Consider the following 24810-nt stretch of genomic DNA (forward strand, 5'->3'; position numbering starts at 1 on the left):
ACTGTTAAGTTACACGTATCAGTTTGGGATATACAGAGAAACACTTAACAGTCCCTACAACAAAATAAAATACTCTGAATTAAAAGGAAGTCTCCAAAATTTTAGTGATAGATTATCCCCACTAACTCTGTGCATTCCACTTCACTCACAGCAAAGTTATTTCAAATACAGCAGCAGATTGCATTTTTAACAAACAAGCTGCAAATAATTCTTCTCTGTCAAACCATGCAAGCCAGGTGGAAAAAGTGAAGATAATTAGACAGATGCAATATAGAGATTTAAAGAGAATAAACCCCTTTTTCCATTCTTCAGAGGAAAGATAATGCAATTCATTTATTCTAACCAGTACATTCTTAGGCAGACATTTACATATTCAGTTTAAAACTTGCAGTTAAGCTGCTCCAGTAATGTTCTAGATCATATTAAAAATAATCTGAGAATCAGAAGGGCTTCTCATATAGTGGGTCATTTTGGGCAGGATTTCCCACCCCCCTGAACACCAGGCTGCTCAGTCTCCAGGGAATGGAGGAATCTGACTCCGAACAGAAGTCCAACACTAAATGCCTCTGTAAATGGCCCACAGCGTACAAACTCACTGGTGGTTTAGTGATGCCTTTTCATGCTTTCAGCTGCCATGGACAACTCTGGAAGATTTACCTGCAAGTTTCCTGCAGGATGTAGGGACACAACATCTCAGTAGCTCAGAGTATAAGACAAGTAAGGGAGCAGAGGCAGCAAAGGGAGGAAAGGATTGAGTAAAACATATTTCGTGCTCCCTGCCTACCCAACAGACAGGTTGGGAGTGTCATCCCAACTGCAGCCAGAACAAAAAACACTTTAGGATCAAGTTAGTCCAGTTGGGATCGAGCAACTGAAGAAGCATCGTGACCAGTCCCCATCCCACTCTGAGCAGCTCTGCCCAGTAAGATGTTCCTGCCATTGAACGGTCACTTTAGTTCAACCAAGCAGCTGCTGGGAATCTGCATGCCTTAAAGCAATGGCACAGATAAAGCCATTAAAAATCCATGGTCAAGAAGAGAGGGGATAGGAGCTGTAGAAATCTGAACAGACATGGTGTACTGCAGTACGAAACAGATTCTCCGCTCCTCTTGCTTCTGTTGGTTTACAGTTACGGTGTCGTCATGCTTTTTTATTTTTTTAAAAGTGAATTTTATAAAGAAATCCGAAACTTTATAAACAGCCTTAGCACAGCTATTTAGAATATGCATATGCACAGGAGGAAAGGCGCTTTCACAACTGCAATTCAGATACACTCAAAGCTGTTTTAAGAAACACTAAGTCAACTTTGCATCCATAACTGTAGTGCTACACTTCTGCAATTCATTAGTCCTCATGGTTCCATTTTGTAATTAAAATACTTGCAGTTTTAGACTTTACAATAAAGAATGTGCAGTCCTCAGCAGTGTTTCCACTGCTAGTCTATGGAAAACATATGCATGGAAAATATATACAGTACATGTATACAGCCATCTTTGGATAGCTTCAGTGAACATTCAACGCTGTCGGTGAGTTTGAGAACTAGAAAAAACCATCGACCGTTGACTGTACCTTGAGGTTTATCACAAACCCTCTGTTAAATGGAAAGCTTGAACCTTCATAGTTTTTCACATATGGTTGCCATTAACAGGTCATGATTTACAGATCATATTAAGAGCTACAGAGGTTGAGTTTTTCCAGTTCTTCTACTTTTTCCAAAAATGAATTGGTGTATAAGAAATGTTTTCTCTTTAAAAAAAAAAACAACCCCCCACTTTATACTAGAGCAGAATTTCTGCAAAAGAAGGTATCTGAGAGTAATGGAAGGTTTACGTATGGCCACAAAAGCAGTAACGTATCCACACCATATGGTATACTTGGAAACAAATCTGAGCACGATGCATGTTCAAAATAGCAGAATACAGGCCAGATCAGGAGGGAAACCTCCTTTCCATTTGGGCTGGCAACTTGAGCTTCACTGGAAAAAGCTTTGGAATGTCAGTTCATTTGTTCGCAGGAACCTGCGCTCGATTTCAGCAGCTGCTCACCGGGAACGCCAGCCGAGGACCGGATCCCTCCCAGCAAGGTCCAGCTGCTCCTGCGACTCATGCTGTCGCTTTACAGCTAGGCAAGCGAGAAAATGTCGTTCCTTTCAAAGGAACAGAAAGCCAAACGCACAGGCACCTCAGCAGTATCTACGTGGCACCCCTTCCGTCCCGTCTGGGTGATTAGGATGGAGGACTGCACACGGCAGGCTTTACTAGCACATGCCTTCACAAGGGTGCGGGCAGTTGTTTTTCCCCCAGGGGGGCTGCAGAACCCATAAAAGAAGAAAAGACTCCAAGTACGTGCCAGGGAATGTTGTCTTGGGCTGCTCTAGAAGAAGAATAAAGAGCCCTATACATCTAAAAAGGTGTAATTTTACTTCCATATACGGTCACAGATGGGCAGCACTTAACAAAATAGATACCTGTCTCAGGCCCAAGAGAAAGCACAGGCTCTTGGAAGTTACGGCTGTTCCCTTCAAGCGCACTTTGTACCTTTGTATGCTTCCATCACATGACCTGGTGGAATGAAAACATCAAAACGGGCCTTTGTCAAAACACGTGCCAGTAGAAGGTGGTTCAGCTGGCGGTTACGTACATCGGAGCTTTCCTACCATAAAGAAGGCCTAAAAATCTTGAACCATGCGGAATTTCACCATCTGAAATGGTTGTGCAAAGCGATAAGCCACGTGTCGACAACTTGGATACTTCAGCAAAACGTGGTGGTGCTGTAGTTCTTCTGATGGCCAAGAAGCAGACTCAGGGAGGACATGATAAACGCTTTTAAGCAGGATGTCTCTCATACTGCTGTAATGCAAATATTTCTGGGATATGAGGCCCAGCCCTCATGGAGTTAGAGGACAATGTGCTGCTTGAGAATTTTTGGAAAATCATTGCAAAAATAGGGAAGGTTCAGTGAATGTGCAGTTTTCAAGCTCTTGGGGTACACAGAGTCCAGAACCATATAAACTACAAAACAGATATTCCTGACAGCAAGAATCTGTAGTGTAAGTGGAGTAACCAAGCAAAATGAATCACCTTCACAAAAAAAGGCAATTTATATAATACTTTTAATGTAGTTTCTAAATTGAAGAGTGTTTTTCTACTGCTTTCCCTGTGCAAGTGTACTTTCCAGAAGTCACCAAGATTTTAAGAAGCCCTGAAATAGCTGTACGTGCTGAGGTCGAGAAGACCGCAGTCCTGACTATTCCATGTGAAAGCACAGTAACCGCGGAGCGGTCTGAAGGAACAGCGCTGCAGATCTTTGGCATCTAATGGCTGCAATCAACATTCATTGCTGTCGGTGGGTTTTCATTTCTATCAACTCACTGATCAATGAATGCAAACTGCGGACCAGCTAGCTAAGAGACTGCACATTCATACAGCTGGGGGCATCTGTATGGCGAGAGAAGCGACCTGAGCTTTTTGCTGGAGAAACGTTGTATTCAAGTTCTGCCTACCAGTAACTGTAAGGCAGGTCTATGGCTCTGCCATTATCTCACCGAAAAAGTTCAGGGCACGTCATCCAGCTCCTTCAGGAGCACGGGTGCTCTTTGCCACCTGACAGCCGCTGTGAAGATTAACATCTCACAGATCAGTAAGTTCTGGATAAAATAAGTATTCCTTGTAGAAAAGCAGAAATAACAGGGCACAAACAGCTTTTTTTGAGGCATACAAACTGTATGAAGCATTCCAGGTACCTTGTTTTGTGAAAACAAGCTCTCCTTCAATTCACTATTCTAAGAGCTTCTGCAGCAGTGCAAGAAGGATCCTGCCCTCCAGCCCCCACACACTCATGCAGTGCATTGGACCCTCATGAGTCTACAAAGTCTATCTGCTGAGGTAGTGTTGTTCTAAACACAAGAAAATCACGATCCATCCTCGGCATAGACTGAGTTGGTCCTCCCTGTCATTTATCAGCTTCGAGAGAAGGTGCTTCCATGTTGAATACTCTATAAAGAATAGAAAAAGCCGCCTGTTTAAACATGGAAACCTGATCAACAACTGTCAGCTGCATTTCTGTACAAGTCTGCACTGCTTACTGAAGCACATTAAAAATAGTTTCTTGCACTAGGTATATCTTTGCTGTGAAGTGTTTTCTTTAAAGAAAATTTTACTTGTGCAAACTCTAACTTAGAATTTTTCTCATGTGAACAAACTTGAACATTATGCGTAACTTCCTGCTTTGTGCAGGAGGAAGTTCTACAGCACAAGTGAAGGTGTAACTTGAATTCTGTCAGTTGGAGCATTGATATAATTTGTGCCATAAAGCCGTGGTGTTGGCTCCCAGTAACCTTTTTGACAGCCTTCCTCTTCCTAACCCCAAAAAACAGCCTCTGCTGCACCGCAGAAGGGATCTGCGGAGACAACACACCAGAACAGTTTCTCCACACCTACAAACTAAACTCCTGTCAGAGGTTATACTCCACCAGCACCTCCAGCCAGGTCATCTCCATCCAAGTATTTTCAACCTTCACCTTTAGAAGCTGAAAGATGACAGTGAGCTGCTACTATGGTAGCTCTTCTTCCTGAAATTAAAGCCCAGACAGGCCCATCTGTATCAGAAAAATACCAGAAGAAATGCAGAGAGAGGACACACTTCTGTACTGACAGATGTGCATCGGGTGTCAGCCCTGGCCATGTTTCACTGATCATGTTTCAGCCACCCACCACATTCATTCTTTGTTGTACAGCGCATAAGCGATAGCAATAGAGCCGCCTCCATGGACGGCATCACTATAACCCTTCACGGCACTCCCACCATGACACAGCAAAGCCATCCCATTACTACTGAACAAGAACCTTCCCGGCCTGAGAAGGGGTCGCAGTTACAGAGGATGATGGGCAAGAACAATAACCTCTTTCTTCCACCGCTCCCCCCTAGGATTCCCGAAGCCTCTGTTCCCAAGCCACCTTGTTCTCGTCACAGATACTCCCAAGGACTTTACAGCACAGTGGACTCCGCAGTGTGACATGGTCTTCCTCCCTAGCAATCTTTCCATGCCCCAGCCTGCTTTCCTCCTCTCCTTTAGGGCTTGGGATCTCCCTGTGCTCTGGGCAGGTGTCAGAGATGCTTCATCAAAAGTTATTCAAAAGCAGCAGGAGGCTTCGCAGTGGAGTCAAGTCCAGGGAAGGCTGTTCTTTCCAGCGAGCTATGCATACTGGAAGGCACAGAGCCCTACTGTGCTACTGCTACTTTAAATATTGATTAAAACCTATCTCAATTTTCTTTCCTAAACACCTTAGAAGTTATTCAGATACCTTATGGTGATCTTACTTAACCCAGGTTAAACAAGAGTTCCATCACGCTTTTAGCACTCAGAAGAGCTGCATAGGGATTTTTAGAGGGGCATAAGGGAGACAAAACAGCCAAATAATTCAGTTTTATTAAAGTGACACCTTACTCTTTACAGGCCCTGGGTACATTTTTACTTTCACTATCAGTAAATCATAAGCTACATATGAGCTTCACCTGGTTATAGGAAATGGAACTTCCTCCTGCATGAGCCAAGCTATGGAACACCACTGGGGTCTTGTGGAGTGATCAGTGAGAGATGACAAAGGACTGAAGTTGCAGGGCTTTGAATTGACAGAGAACATTCTTCTTTGCTATGGTGGGCAGGCAGGCAAGCTTCAATTACAGCGGAAAAGATTCAGGTCAGAAGAGCTTTGTGCAGGAGGAGGTGTAGCGACAGCGCTGGAGCAGACCACCTCGGGCAGGCGGGGACTCTCCTGCTCTGCGGGTGTCCGGGAAGGACCAGACACACCTGTAACCAGTACTGCCTTGAGGCAGGAAAGAACAACCTCTTGCGCAGTCCTCCAAGTATTCGTTTTTAAAACAATTTACACAACACACACCTGTGCCCAGAAACCCACTGTCTCAGGACAGCACAGCACTTGCAGAGACCACCGCGCAGTAAAGGCAAGAGGCCCCTGCGACGCGCCCCACCGCTCTCCAAAACACCGCGCTCAGTGAGGGGAGGGCAGGGCATGACTCAACAGGGGACATCGATACCTCTGCTGAGCAGAGCAGCATCCGAGTCGCTTCACTGTGCAATAAAGGTTTCGAGCACTTTTCTTACGCCTTGTTTCCTCCTCCGGTTGCTTATGGGATTATTTTAAAGCAGCCTGTGCAGACACGCGGTGCTGATACCACACAGTAACTGTCTCCCTAAGCTTGCTGTACAGTTCAAGTCAGAACTTAATGACTTTTAAACTCCAATTAGGTGAATATTCAAAATAAAACCCTGGTTGCTTGTTCTGCTAGAAGACTTAAACTTCTTCAGTTTTAGAGGAACAGCTTTACCGAGTTCAACAGTTACAAACAGATGGAACTTTTTACAAAACTGGGGCTTTAGAAAAAAATCTCCCCTCTCTCCCAGTCTGACAGTGAAGGGCTCTGTTCAGTCACTTCAGTCACCCACAGTGAGCAGTTCCCCCGAAACCCTTGGTAAGCATGGTAGTTTGATCTACCGATTTTACTACAGTAATACAAAAATTTGCCTGCCAAATTGTTTAAACATTATGAAAACTAGACAAATTACTCATTTTTTATGCAGTTTGACATTTTGCCTTTAAATTTCAAATTTGTCAGCATGTTTGGAAGACTCATTCAGAAGAGTACACAATTTGGATTTTTCTCCCCAGTGGCATTTTACATGATGCACAAGAAAGCACATGTATTATTTTAAACAGTCATTTCAGTCTACTAGTTTTCCCCACATACACCTGTATGAGAACACGAAATACAGAAGTCTGACAGAGGTGTTCGTCTTTACTCCAAGGAAATGTGAAAATAATTGACTGCAATTGCTCTGAAATACGACATCTCAGACAAACAGGAAAGACTACAGTACAGGGGCCATCCCCCATTCGCTAATGCATGACAAGCAGAAGGCTTAAGCAGACACTCCACAGATCTCCACATGCACAAATAAACCTAACAATTCTGTTTTCTACTCTGTTGTGAAAATTCTCAAGTGTTTTGCTTTAATCATGTTTGGTAATGAGACAGCAAGGGAAAAAACTTACTAGGGGAAGACGGGTTAGCAGACATGTTCAGAATTTTTCAAAATCCATGCTTGGGAAGTTTTAGATGTTTCTGGCACCAACTGTTCACTCCCTACCGGAGATCACCACCCCGCAGAACCACCTGCCCCAGACGTTAGCAAAACCGAACGCATCGGGATGATGCTGAGCACCAGCACGTTTAGTGCTGCCAGTACAAGCTGGACAGCTGGGGCTGGAGAGGTCTCGGAACTGCCCCAGCAGGAATTGCCAGGGCTCATCTATCAACACCCAGAGGCTCTGGCAGGGCAGCACCTTAAGGACACTGCTGCAGCACCTTAAGGACACTGCTGCAGCACCTTAAGGACACTGCTGCAGCACCTTAAGGACACTGCTGCAGCACCTTAAGGACACTGCTGCAGCACCTTAAGGACACTGCTGCAGCACCTTAAGGACACTGCTGCAGCACCTTAAGGACACTGCTGCAGCACCTTAAGGACACTGCTGCAGCACCTTAAGGACACTGCTGCAGCACCTTAAGGACACTGCTGCAGCACCTTAAGGACACTGCTGCAGCACCTTAAGGACACTGCTGCAGCACCTTAAGGACACTGCTGCAGCACCTTAAGGACACTGCTGCAGCACCTTAAGGACACTGCTGCAGCACCTTAAGGACACTGCTGCAGCACCTTAAGGACACTGCTGCAGCACCTTAAGGACACTGCTGCAGCACCTTAAGGACACTGCTGCAGCACCTTAAGGACACTGCTGCAGCACCTTAAGGACACTGCTGCAGCACCTTAAGGACACTGCTGCAGCACCTTAAGGACACTGCTGCAGCACCTTAAGGACACTGCTGCAGCACCTTAAGGACACTGCTGCAGCACCTTAAGGACACTGCTGCAGCACCTTAAGGACACTGCTGCAGCACCTTAAGGACACTGCTGCAGCACCTTAAGGACACTGCTGCAGCACCTTAAGGACACTGCTGTCCACTGGGCCCTGCAACCAGCTGGCAGGACCCCAGCAGCCCACCAGCATGCCCACACCCCAGCTGCTGGAGCTCAGCCTGCCCACCAGCACTGAAGGGTTGATCAAAAGACAGGAAGACATCAAGAACTCGAGGACCTCAGTTTATTTAGTTTATCAAAAGTTTATATAAATATCTTCATAGGGAACAGAAGTTTGACAAGCATTTTTCAGTTTAGCAAAAGATAACAGACATGAAAGCTGTAGCTAGACAAGTTCAGGCTAGCAATAATATACAATTAAAGGAAAAAGAAAGGGTCATTCAATTCATCTTGGATAGCTTTACTTTCAGTATTTTGCAGATACATCCTGATTGAGAATACTGGAAAATTAAATTCTGTTGTAATACCTCTTAGTCCGTGAGAGGCCTGAATGCAGTAAATCTAAGTTATGCCAGGCTACGAAGGTTCAACAGAATATTAACCAATATCTTTTTATAAGCTATACATGTGTCTAAATGGCAACTTAAGTTTTTATGTACGCATGTGAAATTGCCTGTTTCTGTATAAAACCGATCAATTGTGTGAAAACCTAGCTAGATGCATACAAAAGTGTGCTTTATTAATCAACATGCAAATAATGTACATGCTTATAACTTGGAGCCTACTACACATTCACTCCACACAACTGTTCTCATTATAAAGGAAGGAGCCATATATTCCCATTGAAGCTTTGGAGGACTGTGGTCCCTCTACAAAGTTCTCCAGTTAAAGTGCTGATGGATTTGCACTTACAATGACATAGGTGGAAAGGACAGTGTCCTGACTCTGGAAGGCTCTTAGCAGTTGTGAACATGTGAGCATTATTTTTTTAAATGAGCTGCCAGTTAATAGTCTGCCACATTTGAAAAATCCAGAGACTTTCCAAAAACTGAAAAATTGCTTTAAGTCAGAAATTTGCACAGAGCTAATCCCTCTAAAGAGCATAAGTGTTTTGAATTCATGCCTGTAACTTCTACCAGTCTGACAAGGACCTGTTGCCATCTAGTGGATTGTAATCGAGAAAACGCATTTGGTCCTTGGACACAGCAAATACCACTAGATGGAGTATGAAGAAAGAGTTCTGAATTCTTATTTTAGGTGTCCAGCAGTTCAGATTTTCAGAGTCAAAAAAGTTACAGGCCCAGAATTACAGCGAAATTGAGGAGGATTTCACCAACTGCTTTGTTTCATGGGAAATCCCAGGCTAGAGATTTCCAAGTATAATACCAGTACACTTAAGATAAATATTTTTGTCAACATAATTTACCAGCACCTCAGGTGTTTCTATCACTAACATACAGGCATCTACTCTACAGCTTTCACTGATGTATCTCTGGTGGCAAAAGATCTTATGCAACCTACATTCTGCTGGAGTAAATAATGATGTACAGACCCTGTACATTTTAGAGACAGTATCTCTAAAACTTCTCAGTCTCCAACATTAATTATGAATTCATATCTTTGGATTATCTCAGAATGACAAATTTCACCTCATCACATGTGGCAAGAAAAGGGGTACTTACTGCCCATGGAGTTCATAGGAAGAACAGGAGAAGAACTCATCTGCTCCACATCTGTAGCTGATGGGAAAGTGAGAATGAGAAAGTTGTGATGTGCATGTTAACAAGACATTTTTCATTTTGAAAATTTTAATTTACATTCAAATTGAATATGCGTATCTTTGTTTAAAATTAACTGCTGCTCAAAGCAGCTTCCTCAGGTGACCAATGTTGTCCTTCCCCTTTCTAGGGTATTTCTCATACACATTATCTGCAGATCCACTTTTCCGAGCAGTCATACTGCTAATCTAACTTGTGATGGTTTGAGTGTATCAATTTAGAACAATATCCAGCACAAAGAAATTCTGAACTATACCAGCTTTAAACTGTATACAGGATATCAACTCATAAGTGGACCATTACTGTGGAATGAAAGGACATGATCTCCCATGTATGTCCAGTGCACCTTCAAAAGATTCCCGATAGGAAGAGAGGTCCTCTTCCAAAGGCATTCAAAATTCTAGAATTTTATCTGAAGCAGTATCAGAAACAAGCGTCTTTAAATACAGACACTCCAAAAGCTTATTTTCTAACAGTTGAAAGAAGAAACAGAAGCACCTTCCTGTGTTTTGCCAATGAAAAACCCCAAAGTTAGAACGTGATCAGAACCAAATGCCAGATGCCCTCTGTGTTTTGGGAAGGGTCTACCTTTCCAGGACCCAAACCAGGAAAGAGCCATCCTCTAGTAACAGGGTTAAGTTTTAACCTATGATTAGGTAAAACAAAGAGTACATTCTTTGGGGGTTGAGCTCTCTCAAAAAACACACATTCACTCTTACTGCATCACCACAAATGCCCAAGTCAAAACAAATCAGTCTCCATCATTTTGATGTTAATAGATACCACATAATTATATTTTATATAATTCTCATTTAGCTTTAAGACCCAATAAATGCATACTACATGTTTACATTCCTAACCACAGAAGAGTCCCAGAAGCATAACTCCAGCCCACAGCCAGGGTTTGCTGTCAGTCCAAATCCTGCGTTTCACATTCTTACAATTCCCATTTATTCAGCAGCAGGCAGTTCCCTGAAGACCACTGTTTACACTGAAGAGTGCAAAGTTCTGCTGTAATTAGGCAAACCACAAACAAATGTAAACACTTTAACAGACCATTTTTATAGAATGTGAAGAGCAGACAGCACCACGCTTATGCTAACTTAATCCTCCTGCCATGCTTTCCTGCCACACCTAGCAAGCACTCTGCTTGGGAGCCTGCTCGGTGTTGCTGCACAAAGCTAGCAGCTTTAGTTTAACATGCTAAATGCCAGTCGCAGTCAAGAACGGCGACAAACACAATGGCAGATTTATTCAGAAATGCCCTGGGTTATTCCTGTCCTATTCTCCATTAAATTATCAAAACATTTACTGCCTAGAGCATCTAAACATTCATTTGTAATGTCACTTGGCTCTTCCTTGCACAGATGTTTAGAAAGCTGCGTGCAACATGCTGGACTGCAGCATATCCAACAGTCACACTCTGGAGTACACTTTACAGGTATGCTTAAAGAAAAAAATCCTGCATCTTCCTATTTTCCACCTTAATACTATAGGCACCCTAATGTGGGAATTGCTAACACTCTGAAAGAGCTAGCAGGTCATAAAGTAGACATTTTATAAGCAAAAAAGATTCTTCATATGCCATACAGCAATTCCAGATACCTGGAAAGAGTTTTGTATTTTTTCCTATTTAAAGCTACATAGGCTTTCACGTATAGCCAAAACAACCCAAAAAGTGCGTGCAGTATTAAAGTTACTTTTACTCTTCTGCGAGTAGTACGATTTAACCCACGTAAATACCGGTATTGAGCACAACTCTGCTTTCAGAAAGGTTGAAGTAACATATTGGCAGATGGTCATTTAAAGGTTACCTGCTGCTCTCCGGCAGAAAGAGGTCAACTGCCCAACAAGTCAGCCAGATGGCAAGGAGCAGGCTCCAAGTGGCCAGCAGCAGTCCGTACCACTTGAGAATACATTGTGTGAGTAACAGGCACTTAGAGTAGTAAGCTACACCTGCAAACATCTGGAATAGTTTATCAAGTATCATTCAAAAAGCAACCGAATAACGCATGTGCCTTCTGAAGAGAAACTGCTGAGTGGTAAGCATTTAGAGCGCGACAGTGGAAATTTTTCAAGTCCCCTAGTTTCAGATTGTTCACTGTAACACCATGTTACAGGCTATAAGCAACAAAAGCATAACAGTTTTTCCTAGCTATACTTGGAAAGGATAATTTCAGTTCATGCTTGAAATTACATATTTTAATTACCATTTCTAAAATGTTCACCAAGGCTAACACCGTAGTCACAGCTGTCTGGCTGTTCAAATTTGAAGTTACCAGAATTGCCTCAATGTCCTGTCAAGTGCTGCTGTAAACGAAGCGATGCCATATCCAGCATCTGGCCAAGAGCCCGCAGACCATCCGAACGTGGAACATGGCAAATCTACGATATCAGAAGAGTAGTAACACCTCAACATTTCTGTTACTGTGCTACTGGCAGAGGGGTATTTATAACCTATTCTTCTCAAAATCTACTTTAATTTTTTTTAATAAAGCATATAAAAGTGCAAGTTCTTATCCTACAACTTGCCTTCAATAGGGGAATTTAAAAATTTCTCTCATCCATGCAAATGAATATTAAAAACCTCAAACAGCTCTTTATGAAACATGGCAGTGCTAGTTTTGTTCTCTTACCTATGCCCCTTGCCCTCTCATACAGCCGTTTTTGTCTTCATAATTATATGCGACACATTAAACTCCTAAAAACAATTCAGCTAAGAGAGGAGATATGGATTAACAATCAGCTAAGATTTCAGAAACCAGGTTGCTCTAAAAGATGAAAAGGACAGAAGTCTGCTCAGCTATGAAGAACAGCTGCTGCCAATACAACTATTTACCCTCTGACCTCTCCTCTGCCCAGTAAGTGAACAGTGCCAATTGTTTTCTTGTATTATATGCTGTTTACAAGCCCGGAGTGGCACAAAAGGAATTAATAATTTAGTTCATGGAGCTGATGACCTTTATTGGGGTACCCCTGTTTGCCAAGCAGAAATCAGAGCTAAAAGCTGCCTTGAAGCCACAGGGTTTCTTTAAGAGTTTCTCACTTTACAGCCTAATTGGCCACCATAACATAAATCAATTATTTCTCCTGTTTTTCTCCTGTTTTAAGCAACAATGCTACCTATTCTCAGTCACTCGATTTCTAACTTCCCTTGTATCAAGCCAGGCCTTGTTCTTTGACTTTTACAACTGTAAACACGACAGTGAGGAGAGCTTGGAGAACTTTGCAGCATTAGGTACGTTTAGGAACACTAGCAAGAAGAGGTTATGCTATTTTGAACTTCCCTTGACCTTTGGCTACCCTTGTCCCTGTTTATGCTAATGGCAGGAGGGCTACTCCTAGAAATGAACTTAGCCTGAACCTGTGACATAGCATTGGACTTTGAAGATACCAGTGCATGAGTTTTGGTAACCCCTCCCCAAAGGTTGTCATCTTACATACAGGAGAGTGTAGTAGGTGACACATGGTACCCTGAACAAATGCAGGGATACCCAAGATTGGAACAAGCAGAATGTGCTGCTTCATTGAGTTGCATCATCTTCTACTGCCTCTGACCAGCTGCTAGCCTGCTGAAGATCAATGACACATGGATCTGTTTGGTAAAAATGCAGCTTGTGGAGTTGCAAACAGAAGGACATTTGCATACTAAGATCTCAGTATATTAGGTAACATTTTAGTAAAGACTTTCCAAAATACACATGCTAAAAACAGAAATTCTGACCTTGGAAAAAATGCAGATAATGTAACATAGAATTATAAACTTCTCCCTCCCAAAGTTGAAACTGAAGCATCAGAATTTCCAGGTAAGAGATAGTACACCATCCTTAAGATCTCAGTAGAATTCTACTTCTATTACCATTTAATAGTTCAGGTTGGAACACATCTCTGGAGCTCATCTAGTTGAACTTTGCACTGGAAGCAGACCTAGCTTCAAGGTTGAATCAGCTTGGTCAGTTCACTCCAGCTTTGAAAGTCTCCAAGGATGGAAACTCCATGGCCTCTCTGGACACCTGTTCCAGTGCTGCATCACTTCCACTAAGTTTTTATCCCCCTCCCCAAAATGTCAAGTAGGAATTTCCTTTGTTGCAACTCGTGACCATTGCATTTGCCTTTTGCCACTTACCTTTCAGGAGTCTGGCTCCATTTTTTGCTATAGCCCTTCTAAAAGCCTGGAAGGCTGCCAGTTAATCCCCACTTAGCCTCCTCTTCTCCAAGCTAAACAAATGCAATTTGCTCAGCTGTCCACATTTGTAATGCCTTCCAGCCCCCAATCATCTCAGGAGCCCTCCAGTGGGCTTAGTTCTGTTGAACCTGTCTTCTGCTGGGAGGCCCATAACTGCACAGAGTATTCCAGATGTGACTGCCATGTCCCAGAGGGGACTAAGCAGCTCCCTCAACCTGCTGGCTATGCACCAGCCAGCATGCAATAAGCTGTCATCACCACAAGCATACCCTACTGACTCACATTCATGAGGTTCACCAGGAGCCCAGGTCCTTTCTACACAGCTGCTCCCCGGCCTGTACTGTTGCATGGGGTTATTACATTCCAGATGCAGGGCTTGACATTTGTCTGTTTAACTTTGAGGTTTCAATCAGCCCTTTCCTCCAGGTTACTGGGGTCCTTCTGCATAGCAGCTGTGGCCTCCAAATTATCAATCTGGTGTCATCTGCAAGTCTGATAAGTGTACTCAATCCCATCATCCAGATGGTAGATGAAATTGCTAAATAGTATTGGCCCCAGTATTGACTCCCAAGGACAACCACTGAGTAACTGGCCACTGGTTAGTCCCTGAACTCTTGACTGCTACCCTTTGAACCAGATAGCAGTTAGTTTTTCACCCACATTTGCCTTGTAGCCAAACTGGGCTACAAGGATGACATGGGAGACTGCACCAAAAGCCTTGCTTAAGGTTAATGACAAAATTGTGCTCTCATTCAGGGATTCAGCATTTCCTTGCAGAAGGAGTAAGGTTGGTCAGGCATGATGTCCCCTTGGCAAACCCATAGGGAATGTTCTCAATGACCTTCCTGTCCCCTTCAGGCACCTGGAAACTTCTTTCAGGAAGATTTCCTCTGTATTCTTCCCAGGTACTGAGATGAGGCCAACCAGCCTGCGGTTCCCCAGATCAGCAACTACTCAGCAGAGCTGAGTTAAAGGTGATTCATTATCCCTTATCAGCTAAATTTTACTATACAGAGACATTCCTCCCCTTTCCCCTACATTGGGTAGAGCTTCTAGTCTCACCTCAACACTGAAAACACAGGCTGTTTGGAAAGAGTGGAAAGTAAGGTCATGTCATGATAAATATTTTGAATTATTTCATTAATATGGAAAACAATCACAGCTCCTGCTTACCAACATAACTGAAAGGAAACGTTCACAGCAGTTTAATGTTCCACATACTTAGAGCTATACCTGCACCGTATTCCTCAATAAACACTAACAGACATTGTTACTTTAAATGTCTGTTTACATTCCAGTAAAATTCTGTTGGCATGGTATCTGATTTATTGATGCCATTGAAAGTCACAGGATTCCTGAAATGCCTCCCGAGACACAAAAATTAAAGTAGAAAGGAGATGCACGTCGCTGTGGTATCAGCTTTACTACACCCCTTCCAGACTAGATTTCCAGAAGCCGCCTGCATTTTCTGAAACAGAGCACAGTGCCCTTCTTGAGAGCTGACCGCTACTGCTTCACCAGGAGACTTACTAGGCTCTTCCGTAAAACAGGGTGGTGCAGATGGAAGTGCTCTCAAAGCCACCACTTGGTAACACAAGGTTCATTAGGGCTGTTCTCAGCCAACTGCAACAGCCAACTTGCTCCTCTTAAAGGGGTTCATAGAAATTTTGTATCTTTATTTCAGATTTCTAGGCTACAGAACAGCAAAATCTGTCACATAAGTCAGGAAGCAAAGCTTTTTAGAAAAATAATGATGCAGCAAGCTTCCAGGCATGTCCTAAATGAAAAGTGACATTCAATCGCTTAGTGCAAGCCATCAGAAGAGCTCCACGAGGTGCACTGGGTATTCATTTAAAGGGGACAAAAACTACAACAAACAAGCCTAAATGTGTCTTACTAAATCATCTAATTTCTCTGCCTGTAAATTGAGATTCATGTTAATCTTTCTCCACAGATCAATACTGAAATGTTTTACAACATTTTGCAACATTTCCTTTCACTTTCAAAGTGTTTCATTCAGAACCAAAATTACATGTTCTGAAATACTAAACAATTTCTGAAGCCAGGCTTTTAAGCACTGAGGCAGATCATCAGTACAGCAGTGTATGTTCACATTCAATTATCACAGACAAGCAAGGATTTCAGTATTTCCCTTATTCACAAAGCTCATCTGTCTCTAAATGAGACTCTATCCTGACTTGAGGACAAAAAAGCCTACAAAATGAAGCAATAACCAGTAGTAAAAATTATATTCAGTTGAAATTGTATTTCTAATTTGAATTCATAAACAAACTGTAAACTGAAGCTATATTGGGTCTGTCTTCTCTTTAGGAACCACTTACTATCCAAGCTATTCTCTCTGCAGCTGTAATTCAGCAATGTAATTACTCTCAATCTTTTTGATAAGCTGAATAAGCCAAGTCTATCAGGCTGCCTCAATCTTTCTGATCAATTCCCAATATTAAGAGCCCAGCATCAGGGTTTTGTGCAGCATTAAAATATCAGCATTCCAATGCAGCACTGTCAGTATTGGATAGGCAGTCAACAGAAGAGACCTACTTTCAGTTTCCAAGGAACCACATTAGTGCTTTTTGCTACTGCATTGCAACAACAGGCACTTACTCATAAATACCTCTTATCCATTTCACAGCCAACTCTTCTCAGCATGCAATGCCCCATTCCACAGGCATGCTGTCTTTGCGCATAGACATGAAATTTTGCACCTTCTATACCTGTAGCACATTTTGGTTGAATAGGATATTGCCTACCAGGCAGCCCAGACTACTCCAATATTGAAAGATCAATTTCATAATTGTTTGGTAAATCTGTGGAAATTCTTTATTTACTTTTTGATCACTGATAAAGTCTTGGCCAACACAAGGCATACTACTATAGCAAAACCCATCTATTCAGTCCACTAGAATTACCTATGTTAAAAATAGAATTAACTGGTGTTATACAAGAGTAGAGATGCCTCTGATTTTGAGCTAACATAAACCCATATTAATACTCACCTACTGATAAATAGCAGCACATTATGACATACAGAATATTCAAGAAATGTTGCAAATTGGCCAGTGTTCCCAGAGGTGAGTGGTTCCAGATGCCAACCAGTACATCAAGCTAGAAACACTAAAGTAGACCTTTTTATCACAAAGCAGGTAACATGCCCTTTTAACTCATCAGCTAGTGCATGAATGGCACTGACAAACTGGGATGCTGGAGAAGCACAGACATGTGATGAGTCTGAAAACAGCTTTTCTCCCCTAACCTGGAGGTTAATGAATTTAACAGCATTTATCTTCACATTTTAATTAGTGGAGATAATATCACAGCTTCTAACTAATGGACTTCAGCTGCACAGACAATGCCTAGTGGGACTGCACTAGCCTGGAAATGAGAAGGCTAACTAGTACTTACTAGTGGATGAATTGTGCTCTGTGGGAGGAACTCCACAGAATCCTAGAATGTGAAAAATAGGTGTAAGCACTACACATTGAAACAAGTTTCCTCATTGTTAGCACATGTACACAGAAAGACTGAATCACCAAAATCAACCACTGCATTTGTAATCACCGTTAAAACAGCATTAGAGGGAAAAGCTTTACAACTGCCTACGTACAGTACATTCCTATAATGCTCAATTATCAGGATGGTTGGATTGCAGCAAATATGCTCACTATCATATAAGAGTTACTGTTTGCATCCTGTATTTAAACCTACAAGTCTTATGGTTCAGCACATGGAAATTACATGTTTTAGAAATCCAATATACTCTGTCTCCCATAAATCAATCACCAGAGCTGTAGCTCTGGCTGCACATCATATGAGGACCAAATCAATGAACGAGCTGAACATTTAATTTGTCAGTGTGGGTATAGCTGCGGTTGTTGCTCTTACATTTTTGCCAGGTCTTGATTTCCTACAGGCCACCCAGAAGTGTTTTGTGGCTCATGCTGCAATAAATGACCCATCCTTCATAGGCAGAGGGATCAACCCAGAGTTCCCATGCCCGTGGGTGCCCAGTGACCAGGGCAGGCGCTCCCAGGCTGGGGCGATGCTGCAGCCGGAGCAGGCACTCTGCTTTGTGGCAGATATGTGACAGCACCTCACACTGCAGCTCATCTGAGCTCCGCTCAGTCGAACCAGCACACACCCCAAACTTCTCTCTGAAAACAGATACAAAAAGTGGCTGGTACACCAGAACTTTAGTTACCTGGACCAGGCAGCAGCTACAGCTTGCCATGACTATAATGCCTGCTATGGAATAAGAGTTTTATGCTCTGTTAAAAGTGTTTTTCTTCCTATATTGATTCAAGCATCTTGCTCAGTGATCTACAGCCTTCCAGTCTCATGACTACTTCCTTTCAGCCCTACTAATACCAGTACTTTGGGGTTTGTTGGAGTGAAAATCCTACATTAAGCATTTGGTCTCCCAGGGATGTGGATTACATACAGGCAAGAATCAAGAAAATTTGATTCTCTTCCCCATCTACCTCTCTGCCTACTGTCTACCATGTTTGCAAACCGTATTAGCTCCTGATGCTTGCAATTCCAGAGACACTTCGCTTTCTCTTTGGGGCTCATTCCAGCCACATCTGCCTACTGTTATAATCTCATTTTGAAGGATGCCACATGTCTAATTGTGGTAACACACATCTAAGCATCTTAAAAAGCACATCAGAGTGTTTGACAGCTATAAAATACTCTTCAGGACAGGATCATCATTCCTAACATTTGGATATTTGTGGGTATTTGTCTCTACTTGTACTAGGAAGTTACCTTAAATGCTGGAAAAACACCTGCATTTTTAAACAAAGCTCCCATTCTTCTCAATGGGAAAATAATTTTGGAGTGAATTTAGTACACACAATTGCTCTGAAGAACAATCTGAAACTTTAAGTCTCATTTAATCTAACTTCATAAAAATAATACAGGAGTTCATGTTTTGCTGGTTTCCATGAAAAGGCAGTGTACAATTATGCTTTTTTTAACCTCAAGTTTTAAGGCATATGATTACAAGTTTTAGAATTCTAAAATAATTCTTACATACATCATTAAAGGAAATCCATGTATATTCTTCCTTTTGAAGCTGAGTAATCTACTAGGTGAGCAAACAAAAATGTTTAAAGATCAGCATTTTATACTTTTTTTTCAAAACCAGGGTAAACATTCAGTAGTAATGATTTACCGTTCAATTTTTTTATGCAGCAACAAACCCACAGCTTAAAGGAACTAGCTCCTCAGTATATATCGCCAGCCATCACTACAGTGGGAGACAATTATGTGTACCAGTATCTCCTCCTCTGTACATGCACGCAACTTGCTCACCATCCACTGTAGGAAAGTAAGACCCTGCTCACCAGCAGACTGCCATCCCCCGGCCGCAGCCTCTGCCCACCCCTCCCTGGAGAGCCTGCACTGCTCTTCAGCATCTCCCCCAGGTCTACCCGGACACCCAAAGCCCCCGAGGCCACGTATCCACGGCAGCCACCCATCAGCTGCTACCCAACAGCAAACGGGAGCATGCGCTCACAACACAAGGCCACAGCCAGGCCTAAAGCTGGAGTGTAGACACTTCGTCAGTGAGCCATTTAAATCATTGCTGAAGCCGAGGAGCTACTGCTTGGGATAAGGACCCTGCACTCTCTCCTGAAAGCCTCAACATACTAAAGCACAAAACAAGCACTACAGAAAGCCAGTGATTTCAATGGGCAGTGAATCAAATTAGAAGAAGTCAGGCAACATTTCATTTGAGGGGCAATTCAGGCTGATGTTAGTCTCGTGTGTGGGTGAGGAAAGAGATTCAGTACTTTGTTGTACCTGCTGAGGATCCACATGAGCCTTCCAGCTACTAGACCTGTAGTATGCTCATCTGCAAAGCTTCTCCATGCAGGGAGAGTGCACTTCAGCTGATTACAGTCACAACAAATATTAACATGCTTTTAAAGTTGTAGCTTAAGTCTTAATCCCTATGATAGGGCTTCTATTCCCGTTGCTGTGCAGGTGGATGCTGCAGCAACCGTGCAGCATGGCAGTCCTTGAGAAGGCATCACCCAGTGCTACCATTAGGACTGGTCCCGTCACAAGGCCACAGCATTACACCGGGCCATGACCCATGGGTCAGTCTCAGGCTTCAGACCAGCCAGCCAAGGCAGGACAAGACACAGGCATGGCAATTAACTACTATACACACCCCCTCAAGAACATAGTCATACTTTGTTTCTTGACAGTATTGTCAGCTTTAAATAAGGAACTGAACAAGTTGCTGCAGTCAAATGGCAGAGTATCAGTTCAGACACCCCCACTGAATTAATGAAAAAGTAAAAAATCCATAGAACAAAGTGGCAGATAAGCATCCAGCAGCTGTTCAGCCTCCCCTCACTTTCTCCACTCCAGCATTTGCCAAGCTTGCACCGCGGGGTGGACGGCTGCCGCACCCCCTTTGCGAGGCTCTGCGAGGCAGGAGTCCACCACAGCCCACATGCCCTTTGAGACAATTGCCAGAGCAATAATATCTACACCTGACATCTTCATACCTCCAAATCAGTCTTGAGTTTTCCCTCCTCATAATTAGAAATTAATCACTCCAAATTGGAAGGGCACTCCCACCTCGGCACTCCCTGCTGTTCATCCCTGCCACGTCTCACAGATGGCTGTGTTCTGCTTGGCCGGCGGTGGAGGGTAAGACTGGTCATCTGAGCAGGAGCCAACCGCACTCCCACCCCAACCACAAACTGGGCCCAAGCTTGAAAACATCTTACTGCACCAAAGAAAAAAATAATCCCAGTGTGACCGGATCTTTAGTGGATTGAATAAGATGAGAATGGCTCTAGCTCTGCCCTGGGGCTCTGGAGAGGGCCACGCGGCACAAGGCAAGGCTGGGAACACCTACAGCAGGAGCTTCCAGCGCACTTACGTCAGCTCTACTCCAGGTATTTCACCAAAACTTAGTTCATGCAAACCCTCCATTTTTACACTATGGATACTTCAGTGGATACAAACTTCCTAGATACAGGAAAAAGACAGGTATATACGTCATGGCTTACCCTTTAGTAGCTTATCATTTTATGTGCTACAGGGTGTTATCCTCCTTACTGACAACTAGAACAACTTTTATAAAAGAAAAAGTTTCAAAATTCCTAATAATCAAGGCTCTACCCAAAAAGCAATGGCTCAAAAAGTTTAAGAAAGAGAGCTTCAACATCATTTTAGATCAGACTAGCACCGAAATAAGAAAAAGCCTCAAAGATGCCATCAGCTCCATAAGAAAGCTGCAGAGCTGGAATAGTGCCCTTTGAGCAACAGCCCACAGTAATGATACTCTTGACAGTAGAGCTGAAGCTGTTTAAATTCATACACTTCCAGAATGACAGTAACTCTGTACTTTCACTGACTATGAAAAAAGGAGTTTGTTTTTAAAAAATAGATATTAAATATCCAGCTGGATTTCTCATTAAGTAGGGTAAACCATTACAGTAAGTCTCTAAAAGTATAAGATTTCCAATCAGTTAGGTGTGGGCATGCAGTTTTAGTCTCTCATTATTTCTACATAGAGCCCATTTTACTTTTTTTAAAGAGATGTACTTGCAGCCATTCCACATGGCCACTTCATACCTCAACTGCATTCTGATCTTCAGTGTTCATCCAAGGCTGCCATGAAACATTTTACCGAACAGCACAGTACACCGGTGTACCTAACCTCTTTTGCAACGTAGAAAAGTCATAGATTTACTTCAAGACAGCTTTAGATTCAAGGTCATTTCAAAGCTTTTAATTACTAACTGGGATTTGGGGATTTTGTCCTCAGCATTTCAGAGCAGCTGTCAATCTTATTCATTATTAACTGTTACACACATGCATTGCAGACGAACCATTTTTAATAGTTGAGACAACCGTAGCAGGGCTTGCTGGGTGACCTCTGGCACTCACCAGCTACGTCCACATGCTGAGACTTGCTATGCCAAATAAACCACCCCAGCATGTCATTTAAAGATGTGTATTAAACACTGGGATTTGACAAACTTAAAAAGAAGTCAAGAGTATTTCTGATGCAGTGTTTCTCAAGTTATAAGGGTTAGACATGCTCCATCTCAGCAGATACAGGCTGCACCGGAACATTGACTGTTACTCCCGAGGTGTTTTACAGAAGACAGCTATATGCCAGGAAAATGCACTTCATGTTTGACACCAGTAGCTAAAGTCTAGACTCACATTTTCCACTGAGACAGCACAGGAGGCTGCTCGCTCCCCCAGCGCCGTGGGCAGTGCTGTTGAGGTAGGCTGCCTGCCGCTAAAGGCAGGCTGGGGCTCCAGCTCCAGGCACCGTGGACCCCAGAAGCCTCTGCCCCGCTGCCCACCCTCCGGCCATGCCCCAGGGAGCGGCAGCCACCAGCCCAGCAATCCCAGCCAGAGGTGAAGGAAGCCTGTGTGGGAGCAGGTACACAAAAGGTTCTTGCCATGGAGGCTTTTGGCCTCCCACTACCAGGGAAAAAACGGCACTTAGAGTATATTTGTAAAGAAGCACCAGACTTTTTAAAGTTACAACATTTATTTCATGTTTCTGTAGCTACTGAAAGAGAAAAGGAAAACAGGTACAGCACTCAAACCATGCAGCCAAGCGCACATCAAACCCTCCGACTAAACACGCATTAAGGCAGAGAGCAGCACCAGAACCAGCACCCAGAGACACCTCTGCGAGCCCGCGCCTCGCTCTGCCTCTGCAGTCACCCACGGCCGCGCGTAGATCAGGCATCAGAGCAACACTAAGCCAGAGCTCATTAGGGCCATTAGCTCAATGCCTCTTATTTCCTATGAGGCATGCAAGAAATGTTTTCCTGCTGAAGGAATTCTAGCAATCTAACTGCCAATTATCTTAACATAAATATATGGCATTTCTTATGTAAGAAGTATTGCAGAGGTTTCCATAGAAAGTAAGTCATAAGCAATGCTCTTGTTCCAATTTATAGCATCTTACTAGGAAGTAAGAATTCAAATAGCCCCTATCCACTTGCTACAATAAAATATCCTGCAGATGTTGACAACTACGGTTTACTTATTGGGCAACCTGCATTTCTACTTTTTTAAAACATAAAGCAGACAAAATTAATACAACATCCAGCATACATTTCCTGTCCAGTACGTTTGCAATACAAGCTATTTGAGATTTAAGTTGTTTCATGAAGAAAATGCAAAATTTTAAAGTTCTGATCCTCTAGAGAAAAATATTATGCTGCCATACTTGCTGCTTACAGAACACAGAGATTTGGGAAAGGGAGACAAAGCCTTCACCTATCAGCTACAGGAAGGTAAAGAAAAAAAAAATCAAAGCAAAACATAGCTCAACTTCTTCACTGGAAACAAAATCTTTAGCTCAAGCTTAGGTTGCCTATACACAATTAAACTGTTTTCTTCACAGATTGTCCTTTAAAAAAAAAAGACCAAGTCCTTTGTACTTAGGGTGTAAGTTACTGCTTGTGAATAAGCACAAACACAACACTTTTCCTCTGTCAACATGAAGGACCATTTTTGGTAGGGCCAGCGATTCCCGTTTCCCACGTTGTGTGATTGATTACGCTCTACCCCTTAGAAGAGTTGATTGGTTTCCTGGTGCCAGGAAAATGATTGATGAATATTTCAAGACGTGGGCCTCTCTTCCTGCTGGGTGTCCTTTTCACATGTCTCCAATGGGCCTGGGGATTTTTTTCAAGACTAGGAAGTGTCATTTTTATGGATATCATCCTGTGATAGGGACAGTTCACTGAGCAGAGGCGCTATGTAAATCAAAGCAAACTACTAAAGGTCAGCTCAAGTGTTAAGGTGACAGACCCATACAGTACGTATCAGGTAAGCAGGAAAATAGAAGTGAGCAAAGAAAAGCTTCACAAAGCCAGCGAGCAAAGCAGGAGGCACTGAGTAACTACACTGTTAGCCTGCTGTTGCTAATTGGTAGTAGCAAGCTATTACACATCAGCCCTGAGTGCACATTTCCTTGGTTTTATTCCATTTTGTAAAACGCTGCAACAGGCCCATCAGACCCATCCTGGTGGGAGCCTGGGTTCCTTCTCTTTATACACACACATGCACTTTCAAGAAAAAACAAACTTTAAAGCTCAGAAGAGCATTCTGGCTGGCAAGCACCAACACTCCAGCAGGAGATATGAATTGCAGTGGTGGTATACATTTCTAAAGGTGTACCTTGTGCTCACGTTAGTGTGGTGGAGTCTCTGGACTGTTAAGCAACCCGTCAGCGGGTATACTCTTTCTGAAACTGTGAAAGAGCATGGTGCTCCTATAAATGTTAGGGTTTATTCTACTTAGTTGATGCTGACTCCAGCACTACTGAGAAGCACAGGGTTTATCTGCGGGAATTGTTTTGGAGCCCTCAGATCATGAAGCCAAGTGATTAAATGGCTGCTGCTGTTGTAGTAAAAACTTTGAAGAGAACTTCTGGTCTCTGAAAGTTCTGCCAAACACCAACCCATCCTCCAAAAATCTCTTCATTCAGTGTCACTTGACTTATGTTGTTTGGCAATACATAATAGGAATTATTGAGATTTAGTCCCAAGAGCTTCACAATTCTGGATTATATTTCCATGAAAAATATTTCAGGTTTCCATCAAGTTTCAGCTGAGAGGTATTTCCAGACAAGGACATCACAGCAGTTTGTAGTCAGCCTGGCATTAGAGCCTTGGTGAATTTATCAGGTTTTTTTCCTATGCACCCACAAAGTGAAAAAGGACTTAAAAAAATGAATCTTTCACACTGACCAGACATTTCTAAGTTTAAATTTCACCACCTATACAAGCCCATAACTGGGGTGATTAGGCAATGGGAGGTAGACATGTAACGTATACTCTCTGAAGGACATGGGGTCCACCCTTTGTAAATGAACCCTCCTTATCAAAGAACTGGAGTAGAATTAAGACACTCCAGACATATACTGC

General features: G+C 42.9%; 1 protein-coding gene across 2 annotated transcripts in view; it reads right to left on the reverse strand.

The window, feature by feature from the left end:
- Positions 1 to 24810, reverse strand: part of NR6A1 (nuclear receptor subfamily 6 group A member 1) — a gene marked incomplete at its 5' end in the record, with an annotated part of 91609 nt that overhangs the window by 63167 nt on the left and 3632 nt on the right. Inside the window, 2 exons of one of the 2 annotated variants that reach the window (XM_082009112.1) lie at positions 9583 to 9639; positions 17285 to 17326. In XM_082009112.1, the coding sequence (XP_081865238.1) occupies positions 9583 to 9639; positions 17285 to 17326 (99 nt within the window). The remainder of the gene's footprint in view (positions 1 to 9582; positions 9640 to 17284; positions 17327 to 24810) is intronic. The other variant, XM_082009113.1, reaches the window with a different exon arrangement.

This window comes from Phaethon aethereus (assembly GCF_964289735.1).
Source record: "Phaethon aethereus genome assembly, chromosome: 20".
Taxonomy (NCBI): Eukaryota; Metazoa; Chordata; class Aves; order Phaethontiformes; family Phaethontidae; genus Phaethon; species Phaethon aethereus.